The 21,663-nt window shown below is 32.5% G+C and overlaps 1 protein-coding gene across 1 annotated transcript; it reads right to left on the reverse strand.

Annotated features, from left to right (window-relative positions):
- Positions 1-1,493: 1,493 nt before the first annotated feature.
- Positions 1,494-4,748, reverse strand: LOC103486040 (serine/threonine-protein kinase SRK2H-like). Its single transcript, XM_008443850.3, has 8 exons — positions 4,651-4,748; positions 3,553-3,606; positions 3,361-3,453; positions 3,045-3,137; positions 2,867-2,950; positions 2,661-2,765; positions 2,481-2,579; positions 1,494-1,940 (listed from the first exon to the last, which is right to left on the reverse strand). The coding sequence occupies exons 1-8, from the start codon at positions 4,717-4,719 to the stop codon at positions 1,626-1,628; spliced, it is 912 nt and encodes a 303-aa protein (XP_008442072.2). The 5' UTR covers positions 4,720-4,748; the 3' UTR covers positions 1,494-1,625.
- Positions 4,749-21,663: the final 16,915 nt, after the last annotated feature.

The following is a 21,663-nucleotide window of genomic DNA, read 5'->3' on the forward strand; positions in this document are numbered from 1 at the left end:
CAAAAGCCTTCCTCACGCACATGGCCTCCTCGCACAACCACATGGCCTCCTAGCTTCAACGCCTAGGCTTTCTTTCAACAACACTTAGCCTTCCAAACCCTTCAAGCCAAACTTCTTCTCGTCTAGGTGCATTTAACCACACATGATACTCCCTTTATCGGTTTTCACACCCAAATGCACACATTCTATGCCTTGGCCGCTTAGTCATGTCTTTGGAGGTTTTCATCCTTCCGTTTGGCCACATACCAAGCCCATCTTGCCTATAGCTCGTGGACTTGGACAAAATTTCACTTGCCAACCCTTTTCACAACCTAATGGTCGGCAATGTCATTTAATTTCCTTTAACTTTCCATTACTTGGTTTCCTTTAATCATACAACTCCAAATATTAAGAACATCTTAACAACCTTAACATGACTTTCCTTCTTTCACCAACCATGACACACTTACAATACCCCTCTTTCAGTTACTTTCTCAATCTTAATTCCAATCTAAACCTATTCTTCCAACTTCTTAAAAGACTTAAGTATCCCAAGGTCCAAGGGTTTACACTGTAGGCAGAGTCGACAGTGAGGAAAAATTGTAATTTTGTACTTTTGATTCGTTTGGATCAATTTAGCTCGTTTTAGCTTGGAGTTTAGTTGTTTTTGCTTTATTCGACTCATTTGCTTCTCTAGATCAATATTTCCTATACAAAATAAGAGAATTGATGGATAACTCCAACTATCTGGAATACTTTAACCTAGAAAACATAACACTTTTATGGTAATATGAGAAACAAATATTTGACCCAGTCAAAAGCTTTAACAACTTTCGGTTCATCAATGAACATATATATTTTGGGTCTTTTATGATTTTTAATATTTATAATTTTATACAAGTTCAATCATTGTTAATTTTAATGGAAATTAAAATGTGGAGGCAAAATATATGAAGAGTTTCTTTTAGATTTAACAAAATAAGTATTAAAGTTAGGCCCAACTCAGACTTGCTACATTTGCAAAAATGACAAAAACGTTGGTCCAAATATATGAAATGTAAAAAAAGCTAGTACGTATACATTTGATGCACGCTTGATACATACAATACATGTATTTGATACGCTTGATATTCTTGATATATAACTTGATACAATACACTTAATTTTTTGATAAACTTGATAGATTTCATACAATAAAAATTGTCATATATCTACAAAATGGAAAAAGTGTTTGACACACTTTAAATATCTTATTCTTAATTTGTCACTGAAATTTTCCGTCTATTAAAGCATTACAAGAATATAAAAATTACAAAAATATGTCCAGGTACATTAAATTATATTCAGCAACACAATAAGAAGTGACAATAGAGAAAAAGTAGTTTGTAATTTAATTTAGACTTCAAGATTCGTCAACTACTAATACACAAAACATATTTACTTTTTTTGAACTAAAAGTTTGTTGATGATATTACATTGTATAGACTTACAAACTATTGGAGAACCATATTTATTTGATACGTACATAACACCAGCCAACCTCAATAATAGAAAGACAACAAACCACTCTCCATGGTATATCGTGTTTTTAATTGATGATCAAGTATTTTATATATCTTTTAGCTACAATTTCTTTCACCATCATTTCATATGTATTCTTCTTCTTCCTCTTCTTCCAGCCCAGTCTCGTAATCGTCCTCTTCTTCTTCTTCTTCTTCTTCTTCTAGCCCTGTCTCGTAATCCTCTTCAGTTTCTGACCAATAGCCCATCAAGTTTTTTGATGGTGGGGGAAACTGCTTTCTAGCATCCCCTACGATCTTCATGATTTCTTCCACACTTTGATGAGACAAGTTTCGATTACTATCCTTCTTGTAATAGATTGCTTGGGCTGGTTCTGTCAGTTCCCATTGCAAGTTTTTCAGGAACCATGGGTGACTCATGATCTCTTTTATTGAAATTCTCTGTTGTTAGTATTTGTTGAAAATGTAAGAACATCATCGAAAAGAAGCTTCAAAAGAATAGAAGGGGAATTCATTGCGTTTAACAAACTAAAATTTTCTCATAATATAGCTTTTTCTAAAAATTATTTTAAATTACAAATCCGCTCAAAATATATACAAATATAGTAAAATATCACAACGTTTTGTGAAAGACCGCAATATATATATAGTAGTTTGTCGTGTGGTCTATGATACATAGACTTAGATATATATTTCAATAAATTTTTAAATATTTTTTGTTTATTTTATTATATTTGAAAACAAGCTTTGGTATTTGAGACGAATAAAATTGAGTATAATTTTAAATTTTGGCATTCAAAATTTCAATAGATTTGCACGTGGTTGGATCTATCAAGGCTGATGGAAGTACCTATACCATCATTTTACCATTTTTGAAGTTTCAATTTAGAATATATCAAACAAGTTGAGGAAAAAAATTGTATATGGAATGAGAGAAATAAATTAGCTAGTTTGCACAGAAAAAAAAAAAAAAAAAATTACCTTGGAGGGATTTCGGACAAAGATGCAAGAGAGTAGGTGTTGACAATCTCGAGATATACGAATATGGTCTGGTATTTTGTAGCGTCCAGACATCTTTCGCTGCAGAAGAACAAAACAGAGAAGTGAGAAATATGATGCGCACTTTACTGAAATAAGTCTACAGCAAGGAAAGTAATGAACCTTAATAGTTTTCTGAAAGTTCTTATTATCGTTTTGATCTTCAAAAGGATATGCAGCGACCAACATAACATAAAGAGTAACTCCACATGACCATACATCTGCCATCTACAATAGAATGCCAAAGACAAGATCTCAATAAATAAAACCATTTCAAAGTTTGAATTAAGAGAACCCATTTTTGAATTGTTCATAGAGTGCATGACCACCTTTCCATCGTACTGCCCGTGAGATATGACCTCTGGTGCTGCGTATGTTGCAGAACCAACATTTGTATTTGGTTTTGAATGCATCTACTCACAACAATTGGACAATACAAGAGCATGAGTATAAGAACGTACATAAGTATCAATTGAGCAAACTAATAAAATTTTCTTATTCAAAGACCTCGGAGAAGCCAAAATCGCACTTTTTCAACTGCGGAGCTGGACTTCCATCTAAATGGATATTGTCTACCATCAAATCTTTATGACATATTTGCTGCATAAAGCATTTAGTCAAACAAAATATGGTATAACATTTTTAATTAAACAAGTAGCCATTTAAGGCTTAGTAGTATGTTGCAGAACCAACATTTGTATTTGGTTTTGAATCAGTTCTTAAGGATCTGATGACTAATTATAGCAAATCTACAATGGAAGAGCATTAAGAACATGTTCATTTGAAATGAGCAAATTAATAAAAATTTTGTACATTTAAAGACCTTGGAGTAGCCAAAATCACATATCTTCAAGCGTGGGGATTTCCTTCCATCTAAAAGGATATTGTCTAACTTCAAATCTCTATGGCATATTTGCTGCATAAAGCACATTTTGTGTCAAACAATAACATGGTATAACATTTTTAAACAACAAACCATATAAGGTGTAGTATACATGTGTTTTTGTATCCCTACCATTGAATGAATGTAATTGACTCCTGAAATAAGCTGCTGGAAAAAATATCTTGCCTGTAACAAATTAGATGAAATCAGCACTTAAACAATCTCGGGCCCCATCAAATAACTCCGAACGACCCTTTGACACCCAGTGTTGATTTTTTCAAATATGTGTTTGCTTTGTCTCAATTTCTTTCCACAACTTTCATCTTTTCTCAAACAAAAGAGTCGAGTCGGCCTTAACCAAAACTTGACATTGCTTCTTAAAATATTGGTAAAAACTAAGTAGAAAAAACAAAAGAAATTTGGAGGCGAAAGGGTATTTATGGGGCTATTAGTACTGTCATTTTAGTTAGAATTGGTTAATGAAAATACTGAAATGTCGTGAAATGATTAGTGAAAGGTGAGTGTTTATAGTTTGGTGTCACGTACTATTTGGCAATAATATCAGTTCACAAGTACTCATGTCTTCAAGTCTTGCATTCTCTTTCTAGTTTTTGTTCAGTTTTATACTTCGGTTGAAATGAGTGAAGAAGGGATGAACCGAATTGGGCTAAGGACTTTAATTACTAAAATGATGATATATCTATACATGTGCTTATGTTGTCGATAATACACAGATGCCTTCCTACTCGGGTGCAATTACACAGGTATACGGTGTAGTTGATTCTGAGACTTAAGAATAGGAGACTGATAGTTATTTTGAATGCAAGGTATTTGTCTTAGGAGTAGTGAAAGCAAAAGTATGTTTTCTAAATTCTAAATAAAAAATAATTGCAATGTACAACACTTTAATTTTAAGGGATAATAATGAAGTGTAATCAGAACATTTTTAGAAAATATTGCTAATATAGTAACACAAATCATATAGCTCATAGGAGTCTACTAGTAATATATTACTAGTGTATCACTAGCTAATAAACTTATAAACTTCTATCAAAATCTTTTCTACATATTTCCATACCTTAAGCTTAATTGTTAGTTATATTTGAAAACTTTCGTGATGTATTCAAGCACTTACCACACTGGCACTAAGGAAACGCTCAAGTAAAAAAGGTAATAATTTGTAGTATATGAGAAACAAAGAGAGAGAGAGAGTATAGATAGCTAATAAACCTCATCTTCTCCAAAACGACCCCAATTACACACTCTTTGGAAAAGTTCTCCCCCAGAAGCATATTCCATCGCCAAAGCCAAATGGGATGGGGTTAAAAAAACCTACAAATTTTAAACCAAACTCCAACTTCAAAATCCATGATCTTTCAAAATTTCGGCCTCTATTTCTTAATCTAAAACTTGATGTAATTTTTACTAATCTCTCACTAATGAGAACCAAACTTGGAAGTAAAAAAGAAACTTGCCTCCTTAAAACGCACAACATTCGGATGCCTAAGTGATCGATGGTTTAGAATCTCCCTTTCCACATTTGCATCGATCTGTGAATTTCGATAAAGGATAAGAAACAAGGATGATCCGAAATATAAAAGGAAAGAATTATTGAATGAAGGAATAGTAATAACACCGTAGGACCACGTTGTATGAACTTGACGGCCACAAACTCTTTGGTTTGTTTATGCTTACAAAGTTTAGTAACACCAAAACTTCCAGCACCCAAATCCTTAACAATTTCATACTTCTCCATTTCTACAAAACTCTGTACCAATGAAGGAATTGAAACAGGATTTGGGGATCAGATCTGAAGTCAACTACTCTTACACAGCCCTCTTTATTTCCTCTTAAAATAATATGGTTTCTGTTGGGGTTCTTTTCTTTTCTTTTTTTAATGAATTTTTGTTTTTGTAAATATCAAATGCTGTTGGTGTTTGGATCTGTAAAAACGGCGTTTGAATTTTTTATCAATTTTTGTTCTAAAATTTTTCTCATCTATGTTTCATTCTTTGGATCCGCTTTGGAAGTCTTCTTTAAACGTTTTCCTGAAAACAACCCAGGAAAAGTCTTCATAAAGAAAAGAAATCTGACAGATTGTTTGGTTGGCATTTTTCAAAAATAATTTAAAAATTTTCACACTTAAATCTTTGGACTCTTTTCAAAAATATAAAAAAAACAACAAAATATTTACATTCTATAAAACAATTCAAAAAACGAAAAAAGCCCAGAGGTGTAAAATACCAAAAATGCTTCGTCAACCAAGCCGTCAAAGCTACAATTTATACATGATCGTTTAGATATGATTTTTTTTTTCAAAATTTGATACACGATTTCTTTTAATTCTTTTGGTACACGATCGTTTAAATTTCTTTATACAATCGTTTACTTTTTTTTACACGACTGTTTAATTTTTTTACACGACTGTTTACTTTTTTACATGATCGTTTACTTTTTTAAACGATCATTTAAATTGGCTACTCCAATCTAAATGATTTTTTTTCAAGATTTTTTATACACAGTCTTTTCTTTTTTTACACGATCGTTTACATTTGGCTACTCCAATCTAAATGATTTTTTTTCAAGATTCTTTATACACAGATATTTTATTTTTTTACGATTGTTTACATTTGGCTACTCCAATCTACATGATTTTTTTTCAAGAATTTTTATACACAAGCTTTTATTTTTTTACACGATCGTTTACATTTGGCTACTCCAATCTAAATGATTTTTTTTTCAAGATTCTTTATACACAGATATTTTATTTTTTTACGATTGTTTACATTTGGCTACTCCAATCTAAATGATTTTTTTCAAGATTCTTTATACACGATCTTTTAGATTTTGCTATTTTTTATAAGAAGAAAGACGATAGAAAGAAATCGCAGCAAAAAATAAAAAGTAGAAAGATGATGGAAAAAAAAAGAGTAAAAGAAGAAAAATGATGGAAAGATTAAACGACGTAAATAAAGAATTGAAAAATAAGAAAGAGGATGGAAAGAAATTGCAGAAAAAAAAAAAGAGGAAAGAAAAAAGATGAAATCGCACGAGGAAGACGATGAAAGAAATTGTAGAAGGAAGACGAATCGCGAAAAATAAAAAAAAGATGGAATGGAAAACCTGAAATATTTAAAAAATTGCTAACTTTATGGACTTTGTTATACGGGCCGTAAATAAATGTTTTATTACATTTACAAAAGCTTCCCTAAATCTTTCGTTTATCCAATATTATATTTAAAGAGATTTTGCTCGATAATAAGGAAATCCAAGTACTAAATAATATGATATTATTATCCAAATAACAAAGCAAATATCGGATAAAGGAAAAACAAAAATTAAAATACAGAGAAGAAACAATATGAAAAGAGAAAAAAAGTCAAAACAATACAGATAACATACTTATCTTTAGAATAATTTACATAAATGCATGTAACAAAACCATAAAATATTTATGACTCATGTAGCATAAATTTAAAGCCCATGAAGCAACCATTGTTTTTTCATAAATTCCAGATTTGCCCTTTGTTGTTTTTTAATATTGTGGGATTCTTTCCTTTCACTTTTATTTTCTTCTTCTTTGCGATTTAATATTATTCTCCTCTTCATATTATTAATTTCTTCATATTAGTACTTCTCCTTTTTCATATTTCCATTTCTTCTAGTTTGCGATTTTTGATTTCCTCTTTCATAATTTTTCCTTCTTTTTCATCTATCTTCCTTTCTCCTTCTTGGTATAAGATCTAAACAGTATCGATACAGGATTTAAACAATTGTGTATACCAATATTTAAACGATAAGTTATCTATCCACTACAAGAAATTCCATTTTCAGTAGCGCACAGAAAGCGTCACTGAAGATTGATAACGCGTCGCTAATAGTTTTAGCGACGAAAAGGCATTCGTCACTAGGATTGTCGCAGATTCCGTGTCGGTTAAAGTTTTAGCGACGCAAGCGCTCGCGCCGCAAAAGATGTACTTTTAGTGACGTTTGTGCGTTAATAAAGGCTTACTTTTAGTAACATAATTTGTGTCACTATTTATTTTCTATAGTGACGTTTTGAACATGTCACTAAAGTCGATGTTTTAGTGACAAATTATATTGTTGCTGAAGGTTACTTTGGGACCGTTACAAATAGCTTTTGCGACGTATTGAAGTGTGCCACTAAAAAGTCGTACAATTTTTTTTTATAAAAATCAATGCTTTTGCGACGTTATTGAAAGCGCCAGTAAAAGAATTTTATTACATAAAAAAATAATATCTGATTGATTAATTATATAAACCTGTTATAAGATGTCAAACATAATAATTTTAAAAACTTATCACTAAGCAACATGCAATAACACCAACTTCATCACAAGAAATATATATAAAAAAACTTCAATATCTTCATAAATAGTTCTAAGTAATGTTAACATAAGTTATAAGCACTAAGTTACATCTAGTTAGTTCCAAACTATAACCAAGAAGTTACACCTACAAACCAAAAGTATTGTGCACAACAAAAAATTTCTACTTGGACCAAAAGTATGTGCATAACAAAAAATTATAAGATACGAACCAAACTCTTGTCATATTCATCAGAAGTCCATTGTGCGTCAAATCTGAAAAAGAATATAACAGCATAAATAAGTAAAACATATAAGCAAAAAATGAAACTTAGGCACTTTAAATATAATATACTCAAATGGATAAAACTCAAACTTTATAAAAAAGAATGAGAAGGAAGGGGGACATGCAAAAATGAAACTTAAGCACTTTAAATATGTCATACTCAAATGAATAAACTCAAACTTTCTAAAAAAGAACAAGAAGGGAGGGTGACATGTCTAAAGCAACCAATTCATTACAATTAGACTCAATAAATGGCTTCAAAGCATCATGACACTAATCAAATGGATGAAAACCAAACATTCTAAAACAATGAGAGAGAAGGGGCCGGGGGGGGGGGGGGGGAAGTCTACATCAAATGACCAAATCATCACAAGAATGCATCAAATGACCAAAATCATCACAAGAATGAATGTATCATAGTCAAAAGCAACAAATTCAGGACCATATTTATATGACTACCATAACTGCAGGATAGTCATATCAATTCATAATATACCATGTTTCTATATACTACTCTAATCCGACACTTCATATCAAACTAATTAAGTTGAAAAAAATTACCTGTTGACTATCATTTGATTGTTCTGAACTTCGTCCCATGTTGGAGGTAGCTTCTTGACAAGATAATCTTCTTAAAATTGCTTCAATTGTAGCTTGTTGCGATTCAACTATACTTTGCAAGTGAGCAATCTGTGCATTTGCTTCTTTTGTGTTGTGTTGAATTGTTTCATTTCTAGCATTCTTGGGTCTTGGTCCCCAACCTTGTCCTTTCACATGCCCCGATCGCTTACCCAATACCCGGTCACATATTTCCCTTTCTAGAAGAGGTTCACTCCCTTCTTGTGATGAAGTTGTTTTTAATTCCACCATCTCATCCTACACCATAATTACATAATAGTATCAATCCATTATAGATTAAGAAAAATTTCAACAATGAACATACAACTTTACTTACATATTTCCCTTTTGCCTCATTCACCCACCCATCATTCTCATTGGAATGCGTGAGTTGAAATAATTCAATCTCACTTACTTCCTTACCCTCTTCTTTCTACACGTGACAACCAAAATTATAAATATAAAAAGTATATATAACTACAATACAAAAATAAATGTCGTACCATTTTCTGCTTATGGCGTAAAAATGTTGAAGTTCCACCTCGATAGGTGAATGGAAGTTTAGATCGTGCCTTAGAATTTGCTTCAGATCTACTCTTAAAATCTTCTCGTTCCCATCGATCACATAAACGAGCCCAATCCGAATCTCGTGCCACTCGTTTGTCACGGTGTTTTGGTGCTTCAGCTAGAGAGTCATACTTTTTGTAGCTTTTGTGTAGTGAACAACGAAAGTCTCTATACAACACGCTCATTTCATGTTCAAGATAATCTTGTACCAAAGATTCATTTAAGTCTAGATTGAAGTAATTCTAGCATTAAGAAATAAAACAAAGTAGTATATATTTGGTCTAGAACAAATTACATAGTATTTCCTTAAAACTAAACTTAAATAGCTTACCAAAAGTCTATCTACTATCTCCCTTTTCACCTCTTTTGATACATCTGACCAATGCTCGCATTCAAGTGGTAATATCGCTCGTACCTCTTTTCCAATTTGAGAGTTTAACTTGGAGGAGTCCTTACAAATTGGTTTTCTATCTTCAAAGTCAATCCTAATTCGAATGGGACCATTTGCTTGGACATATTTCTCAAGTCCAACCCCTCTAGTTGCTCCTCGGCCTTTTGTTTTTGTACTATAACCTACATAAGAAATATTAATATTAATACATCTAATGTTGTATGAAAACTAGAAGATTTAACATAGAAATGAATACATACTTTGAATGTCTGAATCTATGGACACCACTTCTTGCTCACCAATACTATTTTGATTAGAATTGTTTGCTTCGTTCATATTTGAAGATGACCTACTACGATTTCCCGGTCCAAAATTTCTTGACGACATCCTACAAAATGTTTTGATGCATAAATATAACTATAAACATTAAAGTAAGTGAACAAACAATGTACAATTCAAATAGATGCATAAATAAAACCATAGTTAGTTATGTATAACCTTGGCGTAGTATGACTAAAAGTTAGTAGCTATCACAATCTTCGTCACTCATTGACTCATCGCTAAAATTATTTGAATCAAAATCTTCTTCATCAACTAATGCTTCATCAGTTGAGGCTTCTTCAGGCAGTTGTGCAATAATGTCTTCTTGGTCTCCAATGATTGAAGGTTCAACATCTTCTCTATTAAAAGTTTGTGAATCTAGGTTATGTTCAACTCTAGGATAACATGTAGATATGGTTTCATCCGATGTTACTTCTAGTTCATTACTTTTTATTTCTGGAATATCCCACACATGTCTTGGTTGAATTTGTTGAACTATTTTCCAATCTTGACCAAGTTTGTAATCATCTACATAGAAGGCTTATGCTGCTTGACTTACAAGGATGAAAGACTCATCTTTGTACCATCGGTTACGAGTATTTATTGATGTAAAGCCATCAACTATGTTAATTCTATTCTTCCTCAAACTAGTATCATACCATTCACACTTAAAAAGCACAACTGCCTTCATGCAAATGTATTGTAGCCTTATAATTTCATGTAGTTTACCATAGAAAAATATTTGTCCTATTTCATCACCACCTGGCACCATTACTCCACTATTCTGAGTGGTCTGACGACTATCACGATCTTTAGTGTGAAATCGAACTCCATTTGCTATACACCCGCTATAAGAGCGAGCACAATGCAACTTTTGGGCCTAATAAAAAAATGCATTGCTTAATGTAACAAAAAATTGTATAACACAATGTACAACCATAAAAAAAGACATACCTTTGCTTTGAACCAAGTAGGGAATTCTAATTGTTGTCTCTTATACAAATCACCATTTCCATTACTCGATTCAAGGATCCTCATATGCTCCCTATGTTTTCAAGTTCGTGTAACCTTTTAGTCATATTTAAAATATTAAAAATGAATTTAAGCAAAGTGATATGTACTGGAGATAAGGTTCCACTTCATCACAGTTGTTTAGAATATACCAATGTGATTTCTCTAACTCATCAGGGGTTAGTTGTCGAAATACGGCACCACCTAACCACCTTATGTGTTGAGAGAAAATTGATAGACCACAATTGTTGATCTCCTCATCATCAATGTCATCATTATTTCGATCCCCTCTATTAAACCTTGTTTCAATGCCACGTAAATACATAGAACAAAAGTTCAAGGATTCATTTATGACATAAGCTTCTGCAATTGAACCCTCAGGTCGAGCTTTGTTTCTAACATATTGCTTCAAATAACGCAAACTCCTAAGACAGCATGAAAGAAATTACATATGTCGGTATCCTACATCATAAAAGTAATAGCAATAAAGAATTCACATACCTTTCGATTGGATACATCCAATTATATCCAACAGGTCCAACAATTCTTGCTTCCCACGGCAAATGGATAGCTAAATGGACCATCACGTCAAAAAAAGCTGGTGGGAAGATCTTTTCCAACTTACATAAGATGAGTACTATATCATCTTGCATTTTGTCTAGTTCTGATATGCTCAAAGTTTTTTTACATAGAGCATGGAAGAAATTTGACAACTCTGATATAGTAGTAGAAATGTCCTTACGTAAATATGGTCGAATGTCGATTGGGAGAAGTCTTTGTAATAAAACATGACAATCATGGCTCTTTAAACCATATATTTTGCCTTCCTTCAAATTAACACAACGAGATATGTTGGATGCAAAACCATCTGGAAACTTCACAGACTTCAAGAATGTACAAAAGTCAACTTTTTCAGCAGCAGATAACGTGTAGGAAATAAACATGAGGCTTTACACGTTTATTTCCAATCTCTTGTATGTGAAGCTCCTTTCTTATTTTCAAGTTAGCTAGATCCTCATGAGCTTTAATGGTGTCTTTAGTCTTTCCATCAATGTTCAATATCGTACCTACCAAGTTATCACAAATATTTTTCTCAATATGCATCACATATAGTTTATGACGTAGTTTATGGTTTTGCCAATAAGGAAGATTGAAAAAAAATGCTTTTTTTAGTCCAATTGTGCTCACAATTTGTCCTTTTTCGTTTGATGTCACGTCTTGTAGGATTCTTGCTCAACAGTGGAAAACTTATAGAATTCAATTGATTTATAATATCTTGTCCAGATAAAATATTTGGACTTGCTCGTAATTCTTGTTTTCCATCATGTTGCCTACTTTTACGCCATGCATGTGTTAGAGGTAGATATCTACGATGTCCCATATAAAAAATTTTGCTCTTTAGTCTCATTGAGCTTGTATCAACATTGCAAACCGGGCATGCTTTATAACCTTTTGTCCTCCAACCAGATAAATCACCATAAGCTGGAAAATCATTTATTGTCCACAACAGTGCAGCTCGAAGTTGGAAGAAAGAAGCACTGAAACTATCGTATGTTTGAATACCATCCACCCATAACTCATTTAACTCATCTATCAATGGTTGTAAGTAAATATCAATTTCTTTGCCAAGAGATCTTGGACCAGGAGTAAAGATAGAAAAGTGAATGGTGCTTTCATACACTTCCAAGGAGGCAAGTTATATGGAATGAGTATTACTGGCCACATGCTGTATGATGTGCTCATGTTTCCAAATGGATTAAACCCATCCGAAGAAAGTGCTAATCTGACATTTCAAGCGTCTGAAGCAAAACAAGGATATTGTTCATCAAAATGTTTCCAACCCTCAGCATCAGCAGGATGTCGAAGTATACCTTCAGTTTCACACCTCTTATCTTTGTGCCACCTCATATCCTTTGCGGTATGTTTTGAAAGAAATAATCTTTGCAACCTTGCCTTTAGTGGAAAATATCTTAGCACCTTATGTGGAATTTGTTTCCCCTTTCTATCATTCAACCTATATCTAGACTCTCCACAATGCAGACATTTGTCAAGTGATGCATAATCTTTCCAAAATAAAGCACAATCAAATTTGCACACATGAATTAATTCATATCCCATCCCTAGGTCACGTAGTCTCTTCTTAGCTTCATAGTACGAGACAGGTAGCTCCACACCATTCGGAAAGGCTTCATTTAATAGTTCAAGCAACATATCAAAGGATTTGTCACTCCAACGATTAAGTACCTTAATGTGCATAAGTTTCACTAAAAAATTAAATGAAGTGAACTTTAGACATCTCGGATATAACTCCTCTTCTATTTTAGGAAACATTCCACTTATTTTATCGGACTCATCTTGCTCGTTTGATTTTCTTCTACATTCTTCAAACATTGGCCCATGTAGATCATGAATCATCTCTACCATCTCATCATCCATAGTATCTCTAACTCCAATGTTTTCTCTAAGATTTACATTCTCTTCTCTACATTCACTTACATTGGAAAACGTTGCACCTAGAAACCTCGAATTAGACCTTAAAAATGGAGAAAGATCAACAGTATCTGCGTGAAATATCCATCGCTTATAAGTCGGGGACATACCATATTTATACAAATGACGTTCTATAACGTCTAATCTATTACAATTGACATTCAAACAATTTGAACAAGGACATCTTGTTCTTTCCTCTTCGTCTAAATGATTAGTTGCAATTTTGATAAAGTTAGCAACACCATCAAAATATTCACTAGAAGCTCGATCTTTTAAATTTATCCAACTTCGATCCATAATAAGTACAACACTTAAAGTACCTAAGTTAGAAATCCATGTGTTAGAATTAGAGTCATATGTAAATTGCTTAATAATAAAGTATACAATCACACATTCGAAAGAACAACAATTACACTTACAAAGAGAAAGAGCAATCAAAACAACTCTCAAAACCTAAAATCAAGATCTTCGTATCAAGTCAATAAAAATTATATTGTTGTTGTTCTATTAACAACAACAATCTAAACTCACAACTTCATTCCTAGAAGTGAAAACACAATAACAAAACAAATATTCAACGAGACATTACTTAAATCTAATTAACAAAACAAATATATTCAACATGACATTACTTAAATCTAAACATTAATCAAGACTATGCAAACACTACAAGGATAAAACTCAATCTTAAAACTAATTAAGAGAATAAATATTCAACAAATCAAAATCCAAATAAACAAATTAAAATCCAAATAGACTGCCCTAGAAATTTTAAAAGTGAAGAATCTTACCGGAAACTGGTCGTCGGAGTGAAGAATCAGTCTGTGGCTGTCGCTTTCGCCGGATTCGTGGTCGTGGCGTTCTGGTGCAGATTCGTGGCCATTGCATCGTGGAGTTCATCGGATTCGCTGGTTCGTTCTGGCCGTCGCGTTCTAGTGCAGATTCGTGGTCGTGGCGTGGCTGTAGAAGCGTCGTCGTCGTCGGCCGGCCGTTGTCGTGTAGATTCGTCGTCGGCCGCTAACTTCGGTTGTGGAGGAGATGAGTGGAGATGGAGCTTTTTGGGTTTAGAATGGGTGGGGGAAGGGTTTTTTTAATTAAAATTTTTTTAAAAAAAAAAGAGGAGGGAGATGAAGGGGGTAAATTTTTAGATTTTTAGCAACATCTATTTTTGTTGCTAAAGGTATCACACTTTTAGTGACATTATTATTGTGTTGCTAATTCTTTTAGTGACGCAAATTTAAAATATGTCGCTAATAATAATCTTTTGTGACATTTTTTTTGTGTCGCTATAAATGACTTTTACGGACAAAAATTTGTTACGTCACTAAAAAATTGTCACTAAATAGCAATGTTCTTGTAGTGATCCCAGATAGACCAATATCACTAATAGATCGTTTAAATTTAGTACAATATCATTTAGACTGTGTACAAGATCTTTTAGATTGGATACAAGCACTACAAGAATTTTGGTTTCTAGCGATAGTTTTTTCTGGCAATGCAAAAGAAAATATATGCAAAGATATGACGTGCCTACGTAGTTTTCATTGCATGGGCACATCTTCGTTTTTTCAACAAAAATATGTATGGTCAAAAGTTATGTATTGTGTGGGCACATCATCGTTTTTGGCGATGAAAATATACACGTGGGCAAAAAATTTTAAGTTGGATTCATATCAACATTTATTTTAGTTTATGGTCATGTTTTGTGTGTAGACAAATATTTTAAATATTTTCCGACATAATTTACATGGCGAAAACTCTACGTTTTTTAATACATATTTATATCGACGCAAGATTTAGACATATGATCATGTAAATAACGTGGGCATAAGTTTTATAAAAAAAGACCCTAATTTCCTTAGTTTTCTCCTTTTTTTACTTTATTTTCCCTCCCTTTCTCTCGCACAAGTTTTTTCCTCCCTCAATTTCTTTTCACGTAGACCCCTCCCCCACGCAACTATCCTCCTTCACTGCTTGTAGCTAGACGATCCTTGATGTACGTAAATGGACGCTCCTCGCCGTCGAATCACAGTCGAACACTCCTCACCATTGAATCGTAGTCGAACGCTCCTCACCTGTTGAATCGAAAAATCTCGCGCACTCCTTGCCGAAGCTCACCCACTCCCTCGTTCACTTGCCCTAAGCCGCCTCCCTCCCTACTTGTCTCTCTATTCGCCGCTGCCCACCTCGAGTAACTTTAACTTCAGTTAATTCTTTTTTAAGTATACTAAATCTGGTTGTGGTATGCTTTGAGGTTGAAAATACTGTAAATTTAAAATGAAAATTTATTACATTGTGTGCTTGGTGTTTGAAAATATGGCGACCATGTACTTTGAAGATATGGTGGTTGTGTTTTGAGTTTGAAAATTTAGGACATTGTAGTTGGCCATTATCTATTATTTTAGTCATACATATATAAAAAATTTTTAGCACCCAATCTAAATGATCTTGCACCCAATCTGAATGATAATCTTGCACCCAATCTAAACGATCTTGTACCCGATATAAATGAATCTTATACCCCAATCTAAATGATCTTATGTAGGCGACTATCTCTGTTTATGTGGGATAGATGACTGATCATTTAGATATTGGCACACGATCGTGTAGTGAAAAAAGAAGAAGAAGAAGACACAATACTTGATAAAGAAAAAAGGAGGACAAAATACTTGATAAAGAAAAAAGGAGGACACAATACTTGACAATGAAAAAAGAATAAGAAAAAAAATATTGTCTTCATGAAAAAGATGAAAAGATGACACCGAAGATGAGAGATGAGGAAGAAGAAATAAATTCTGGAATAAGAGATAAAAAAAATCTGGAAGGATAAATCTAGAATTTATGAAAAGAAGTTAACTCAAGTTACTCCGAGCTTCATGCGTTTTTTTTTATTTTGTTATACGGGTCGTAAATATTTTCACTTTTATTCTATATATGTAAATTAACCTTGAAAATATTTACGACTCGTATAACAAAATAGAAAAGCCCAAGAAGCCCGTATAACTTGAAGTTAATTTTTAATAAATTCTAGATTTTTCCTTCCAGAATTTCTTCATCTCCTCTTCTATAACTTATTTCTTCTTCATTATCTCTCATCTTCCTTGTTACTTTTTCTTTTTTTTTTTTCATAAAGACATTATTTTTTTATTCTTTTTTTATTATCAAGTATTATTTTCTTTTTCTTCTTCTTTTTTTCACTACACGATCACGTACTTATATCTAAACGATCAATCGTTTATCCCAGATAGACAGAGGTAATTGTATATATAAGATCGTTTAGATTGGGGTAAAGGATTGTTTAGATTGGAGTACAAGATCGTTTAGATTGGGTATAAGATCATTTAGATTGGATTCAAGATTGTTTAGATTGGGTGCAAGATCGATTATACTGGATACAAGATCGTTTTTCATATGTGTATAGTCGATTAATCGTAGAGTACTTTTGTTATTTCATGTCGTAGACTTGTGAACTTTTTTCTTTTTAAAAATTGTTGTACATAGTATGAACACTTATCTTTATGTATATATATATAAAAAAAAAACACAAAAAAGAGTAAAAGTGTAGTTGGAAACTTGGAAATAATAAAATAACCTACCAATTCCTACTCACATCATAAACATTGTAATAGCACACTTTAGAACCACAAGAAACATGTATAATTTGTTTGTTTCTCTCGTAACATTAATTTGCTTTTCTCTACCACTTTCGCACATTGTATCTATGTATAGTGATAGCAGCATTAATATGCTATGTTTTATAGCTTAAAATATTCAAGACAGTCGTACTTATCATCAAATCACTTATTTTTGTAGGTGTCGCGTCGTGATTGCAACGCGGAGCAGCCGACATCCCCAATCATTTAATCTTTAATATTTAAAAGGTTTGGAATCGCCACCAATCATATTAAGATGTGATTGGTCACAAAAAAAAAATGGTTTACGTAAATTCAGATTTAAGGTTCGGGAGTCAGTTGTGTGTAGGGAAGGTATTAGCACCCTACAACACCCATAAAAAATGATTACCAAAATTTATCTTTTAAACTAAATTAAAGAAGTTGACAAAACAAAGTTTTTTTATTTAAGGTATTAGCACCCTACAACACCCATAAAAAATGATTACCAAAATTTATCTTTTAAACTAAATTAAAGAAGTTGACAAAACAAAGTTTTTTTATTTGATATTTTTTAAATGTCACATGGTTATCAATTCATATCTAAGGAAAAAAAACTAAGCATGAATTGATGATTATATGGGTGGCATGAGAGCCATTAGAAAAAATAGAATTTAATTTTTATTTAATTTTTTTATTTACCTCAAGAATATTAAAATATCAAACTTTGATACTTTGATCTCCATCATAGGTTTTTTAATGGAAAATTCCATGTATCTAAAGAATTAATGAATTCCAAAGAAAATACTACTCAGTCCCATTTTAAAATATAAAATTGTTGATATATTTTGTTTAAAAATAATTTACTAATTAATTTTTTAAAATTCAGAAATTTCATGTATTTATGGAATTTTAACCATAAAATCCATAAATGAACATTACTCTTTCCCATAAATAATACAATATAAGACAGCTGGCAAATATGGCAAATAATACAACCAACAATATATGTTGCCAAATAATACAAGTTGGAGATAATATCATTGGAAATAATATACAGTTTGAGAAATAATGTTTGGAAAGTAAATAATAGATAGGTGGTAAAATAAGTATTTTGCGATTCAACAAATCTAATCAATCAGTATCAACATATTTAATAAACAGTAAAAGCAACCAAATTAAACCCTAAATTTAACAAATTTAAATCAAATGACTTAAATATAAAAAAAGTAGAGCTGATTTGATGTAACAATTTTCAAATGACCTAAACCTAACAAAATTAAAACACAAAAGCAGATTTGATGTGATAGTATTCAAATGACCTAGGCCTAATAAAATTAAAACACCCTAAACCTAACAAAATTAAACACACTAAGCAAATTCGATGCAACAATATTCTATTGGTATTCATTTGGTTTAACCAAACAAAATTAAAACACAAAGCAGAGGCATAATTTAATGAAAAATAGATTCAATTGATCTAAACTTAACAAAATTAAAGCACCCTAAACCTAAAAAAAATTAAACACAATACAGCCTAGACAAAATTTGATGCAACAATATTCAATTGGTTTAACCAACAAAATTAAAATACAAAGCAGAGGCATAATTTAATGAAAAATAGATTTAATTGGTCTAAATCTAACAAAATTAAAACACCATAAACCTAACAAAATTAAAACACATTAAAATAAAACCTAGACAAAAATTTGATGAAGGATTAGATTTAATTGGTCTAACCTAATAAAATCAAAGGCTCGTTAAAATCAATTCAACCAATTAAAAACAAAACAATTTTGAAGAAGGAAGAACAATCTACGTTCTAATAAAGGGAAAAGATGGAAAGAAAAAAAAAGCTCACCTTTTAGCAGAATAGTTTTTCGCTTTTCACCCTTTTAACTCATCTCTTCTTCTTCCAAAAAAATCTCCTCCCCTCCTTCCTTTTTTTCCTCTGTTTTATAGGGCACTAAGATGGTAGCTTTTTTTTTTTTTTAAGACTGCAGGATCGTGAGGATCGTGTTTGTGATAGTGAGGAAGTGGGAAGAATCGTGAAGAAGCAGGAGGGGAAAAATCGTGGGATTTGTGGAGGAAGTGGTTGAGAGAAAACAGGGAGGAGATATAAAATTTAATTATTGTTTTCTTTTTCTTTTTTTTTTTTTAAATAAATTTAAATTCAAATCAACTTAATTTAATAAAATAAAGTAAAGAAAATATAAAAAATAAATGGCTAAAATATGGTATCTACAGCTTGTCCCCCTTTGTCCATCTTGAAAATATTTAAAGGTGGACAAAGAAAATAGATAAAGTATTTGGGCCAAAATTTATTTTTTAGAGAGAGAACTAAAAAAGATTATCAACCTTAGCTCTAGGACTAGGTTTGATAAATAAAAGACCTGATAGACAGGCTTCGACCTCAACTTCAGATCTGGGCTCGATTTAACCACATTCAGAAAGACATCAACCTTAGCTCCAGGACTAGGTTTGATAAATAAAGGACCTGATAGACAAGCTTTGGCCCTAGCTTCAGATCTGGGCTCGATTTAACCAAATTCGAAAAGACATCAACCTTAGCTCAATAACTAAATTTGATAAATAAAGGACCTGATAGACAGGCTTTGGCCTCAGCTTCAAATCTGGGCTCGATTTAACCAAATTCAAAAAGACATCAATCTTAGCTCCAGAACTAAGTTTGATAAATAAAGGATCTGATAGACAGGCTTCGACCTCAGCTTCGGATCTGGGCTCGATTTAACCAAATTCGAAAAGACATCAACCTTGGCTCTATGACTAGGTTTGATAGGTAAAGGATCTGATAGACAGGCTTCGGCCTCAGTTTTAGATTTGGACACGATTTAACCAAATTCAAAAAGTCATCAACCTTAGCTTCAGGACTAGGTTTGATAAAAAAGGACCTGATAGATAGGCTTCGGCCTCAGCTTCAGATCTAGGCTCGATTTAACCAAATTCGAAAAGCCATCAACCTTAGTTCGAGGACTAGGTTTAATAAAAGTTGGACTCGTCCTACTTTAGTCTAGGTAAAAATTTAATTTTAAATTAAAATATTGTGATTTTCAAAGAAATAAATAGCTTACTGCTCCATTCATTAATCCTCTTAATAATTGATCAGTATGGCCACTGAATAGAATAAAAGACATATATCATGAAAGCTTTTTAAGCTGCCGACTTTGCCACTCTTCGAATCAAAACTGCGAAAGACTGCACTATGTTGTAAAGATACAATATTGTTTAGTCCTTGGACATCAGAAAACGTAAATCCCTTTAAGATGTAGACTTCCAATTACAATAACTCCCATCATAGAAAAATTTGTCTCGACTTGTAGACACTTATATTTCCTTAAATCTTATCAAAAAAAAAAAAAAATCATAGCTTTTACTTGGTTTGCAAATACAATAAGTTGTACTGGATCCTTGCTAATTAACAAAATGTAGAATAATGGACTGATGAATCATGAATATTTACTATGTTTTAGAAAGGATAAAAGAAAAGATTGGCAAATAAACATATGTTCAATAAATATAATAAGAAATGAAAAAAAAAGTGACAACAATGCTTGGAATAGAAGTACAAAGAGAGGGGTGGGAGAAAGTTTACACATCTGGAAATAACAATTTAAGAACTAAATGTAAGTTTCCTAGATATACCCGTGGCTTCTTTCAACATTATGAAACCCTCAAGAAAAGGTCTCATGCATAATATCTTCAAACATAATCTGAATTCATAGGATTTTTTAACTCAATGTCATCCATATTAGTCAAAAGTAAAGCTCCTCCTGAATTTCACTACGAATGGACCTTCATAATTAGGAGTCCATTTTCCTTGATGATCCTTTTGAAACGGAAGTATTCTTTTTAATACCAAATCTCCCTCTCGAAAGTTTTGAGGATGCACTTTCTTATTGTATGCTCGCATTAGTCTTCTTTGGTAAAGTTGCCCATGACTTAATGCTGCCAACCTTTTTTCTTCAACGAAATTAAACTGCTCACAACTACCTCGCATCCATTCAGCTTCCTCTAACTTAGCTTCCATGAGAACTCTCAATGAAGGTATCTCAACTTCTAAAGGTAAGACAGCTTCCATACCATAAACTAAAGAAAATGGTGTTGCCCCTATTGAAGTACGAACTGACATGCGATATCCATGCAGCGCAAACGGTAGCATTTCATTCCAATCTTTGTATGTTATTGTCATTTTCTCAATGATTCTTTTAATATTTCTATTAGCTACCTCAACTGCCCCATTCATCTTTGGGCGATATGGAGTCGAATTTCGGTGATTGATCTTGAACTGCTCACAAAGTTCGTCCATCATTTTGTTATTAAGGTTCTTGGCATTATCCGTAATAATACCCTCTGGGAGACCATAACGACATATCAGCTCTTTCTTGGTAAACTTGAGCACTACTCCCCTTGTAACATTGCAATAAGATGCAACCTCTATCCATTTAGTGAATTAATCAATGGCCACAAGAATAAAACGATGGCCATTTGAGGCTTTAGGATCAAGGGGTCCAATAACATCCATTCTCCATAAAGAAAATGGCCATGGTGCTGACAAGACATGCAATGGAGATGCTACGACAATCCATCCCTTTTAAGTAG

The sequence above is a fragment of the Cucumis melo genome, chromosome 8, assembly GCF_025177605.1.
Source record: "Cucumis melo cultivar AY chromosome 8, USDA_Cmelo_AY_1.0, whole genome shotgun sequence".
Taxonomy (NCBI): Eukaryota; Viridiplantae; Streptophyta; class Magnoliopsida; order Cucurbitales; family Cucurbitaceae; genus Cucumis; species Cucumis melo.

Excerpts from the sequence above, each read along its gene's own strand:
- LOC103486040 (XM_008443850.3), bottom strand. The coding sequence starts at position 4,719 with ATGGAATATGCTTCTGGGGGAGAACTTTTCCAAAGAGTGTGTAATTGG. Across the intron at positions 3,138-3,360 it reads GTGATTTTGGCTACTCCAAG|CAAATATGTCATAAAGATTT; the intron begins GTCTTTAAATGT and ends TGCTTTATGCAG. Across the intron at positions 2,951-3,044 it reads GCGATTTTGGCTTCTCCGAG|ATGCATTCAAAACCAAATAC; the intron begins GTCTTTGAATAA and ends TGTTGTGAGTAG.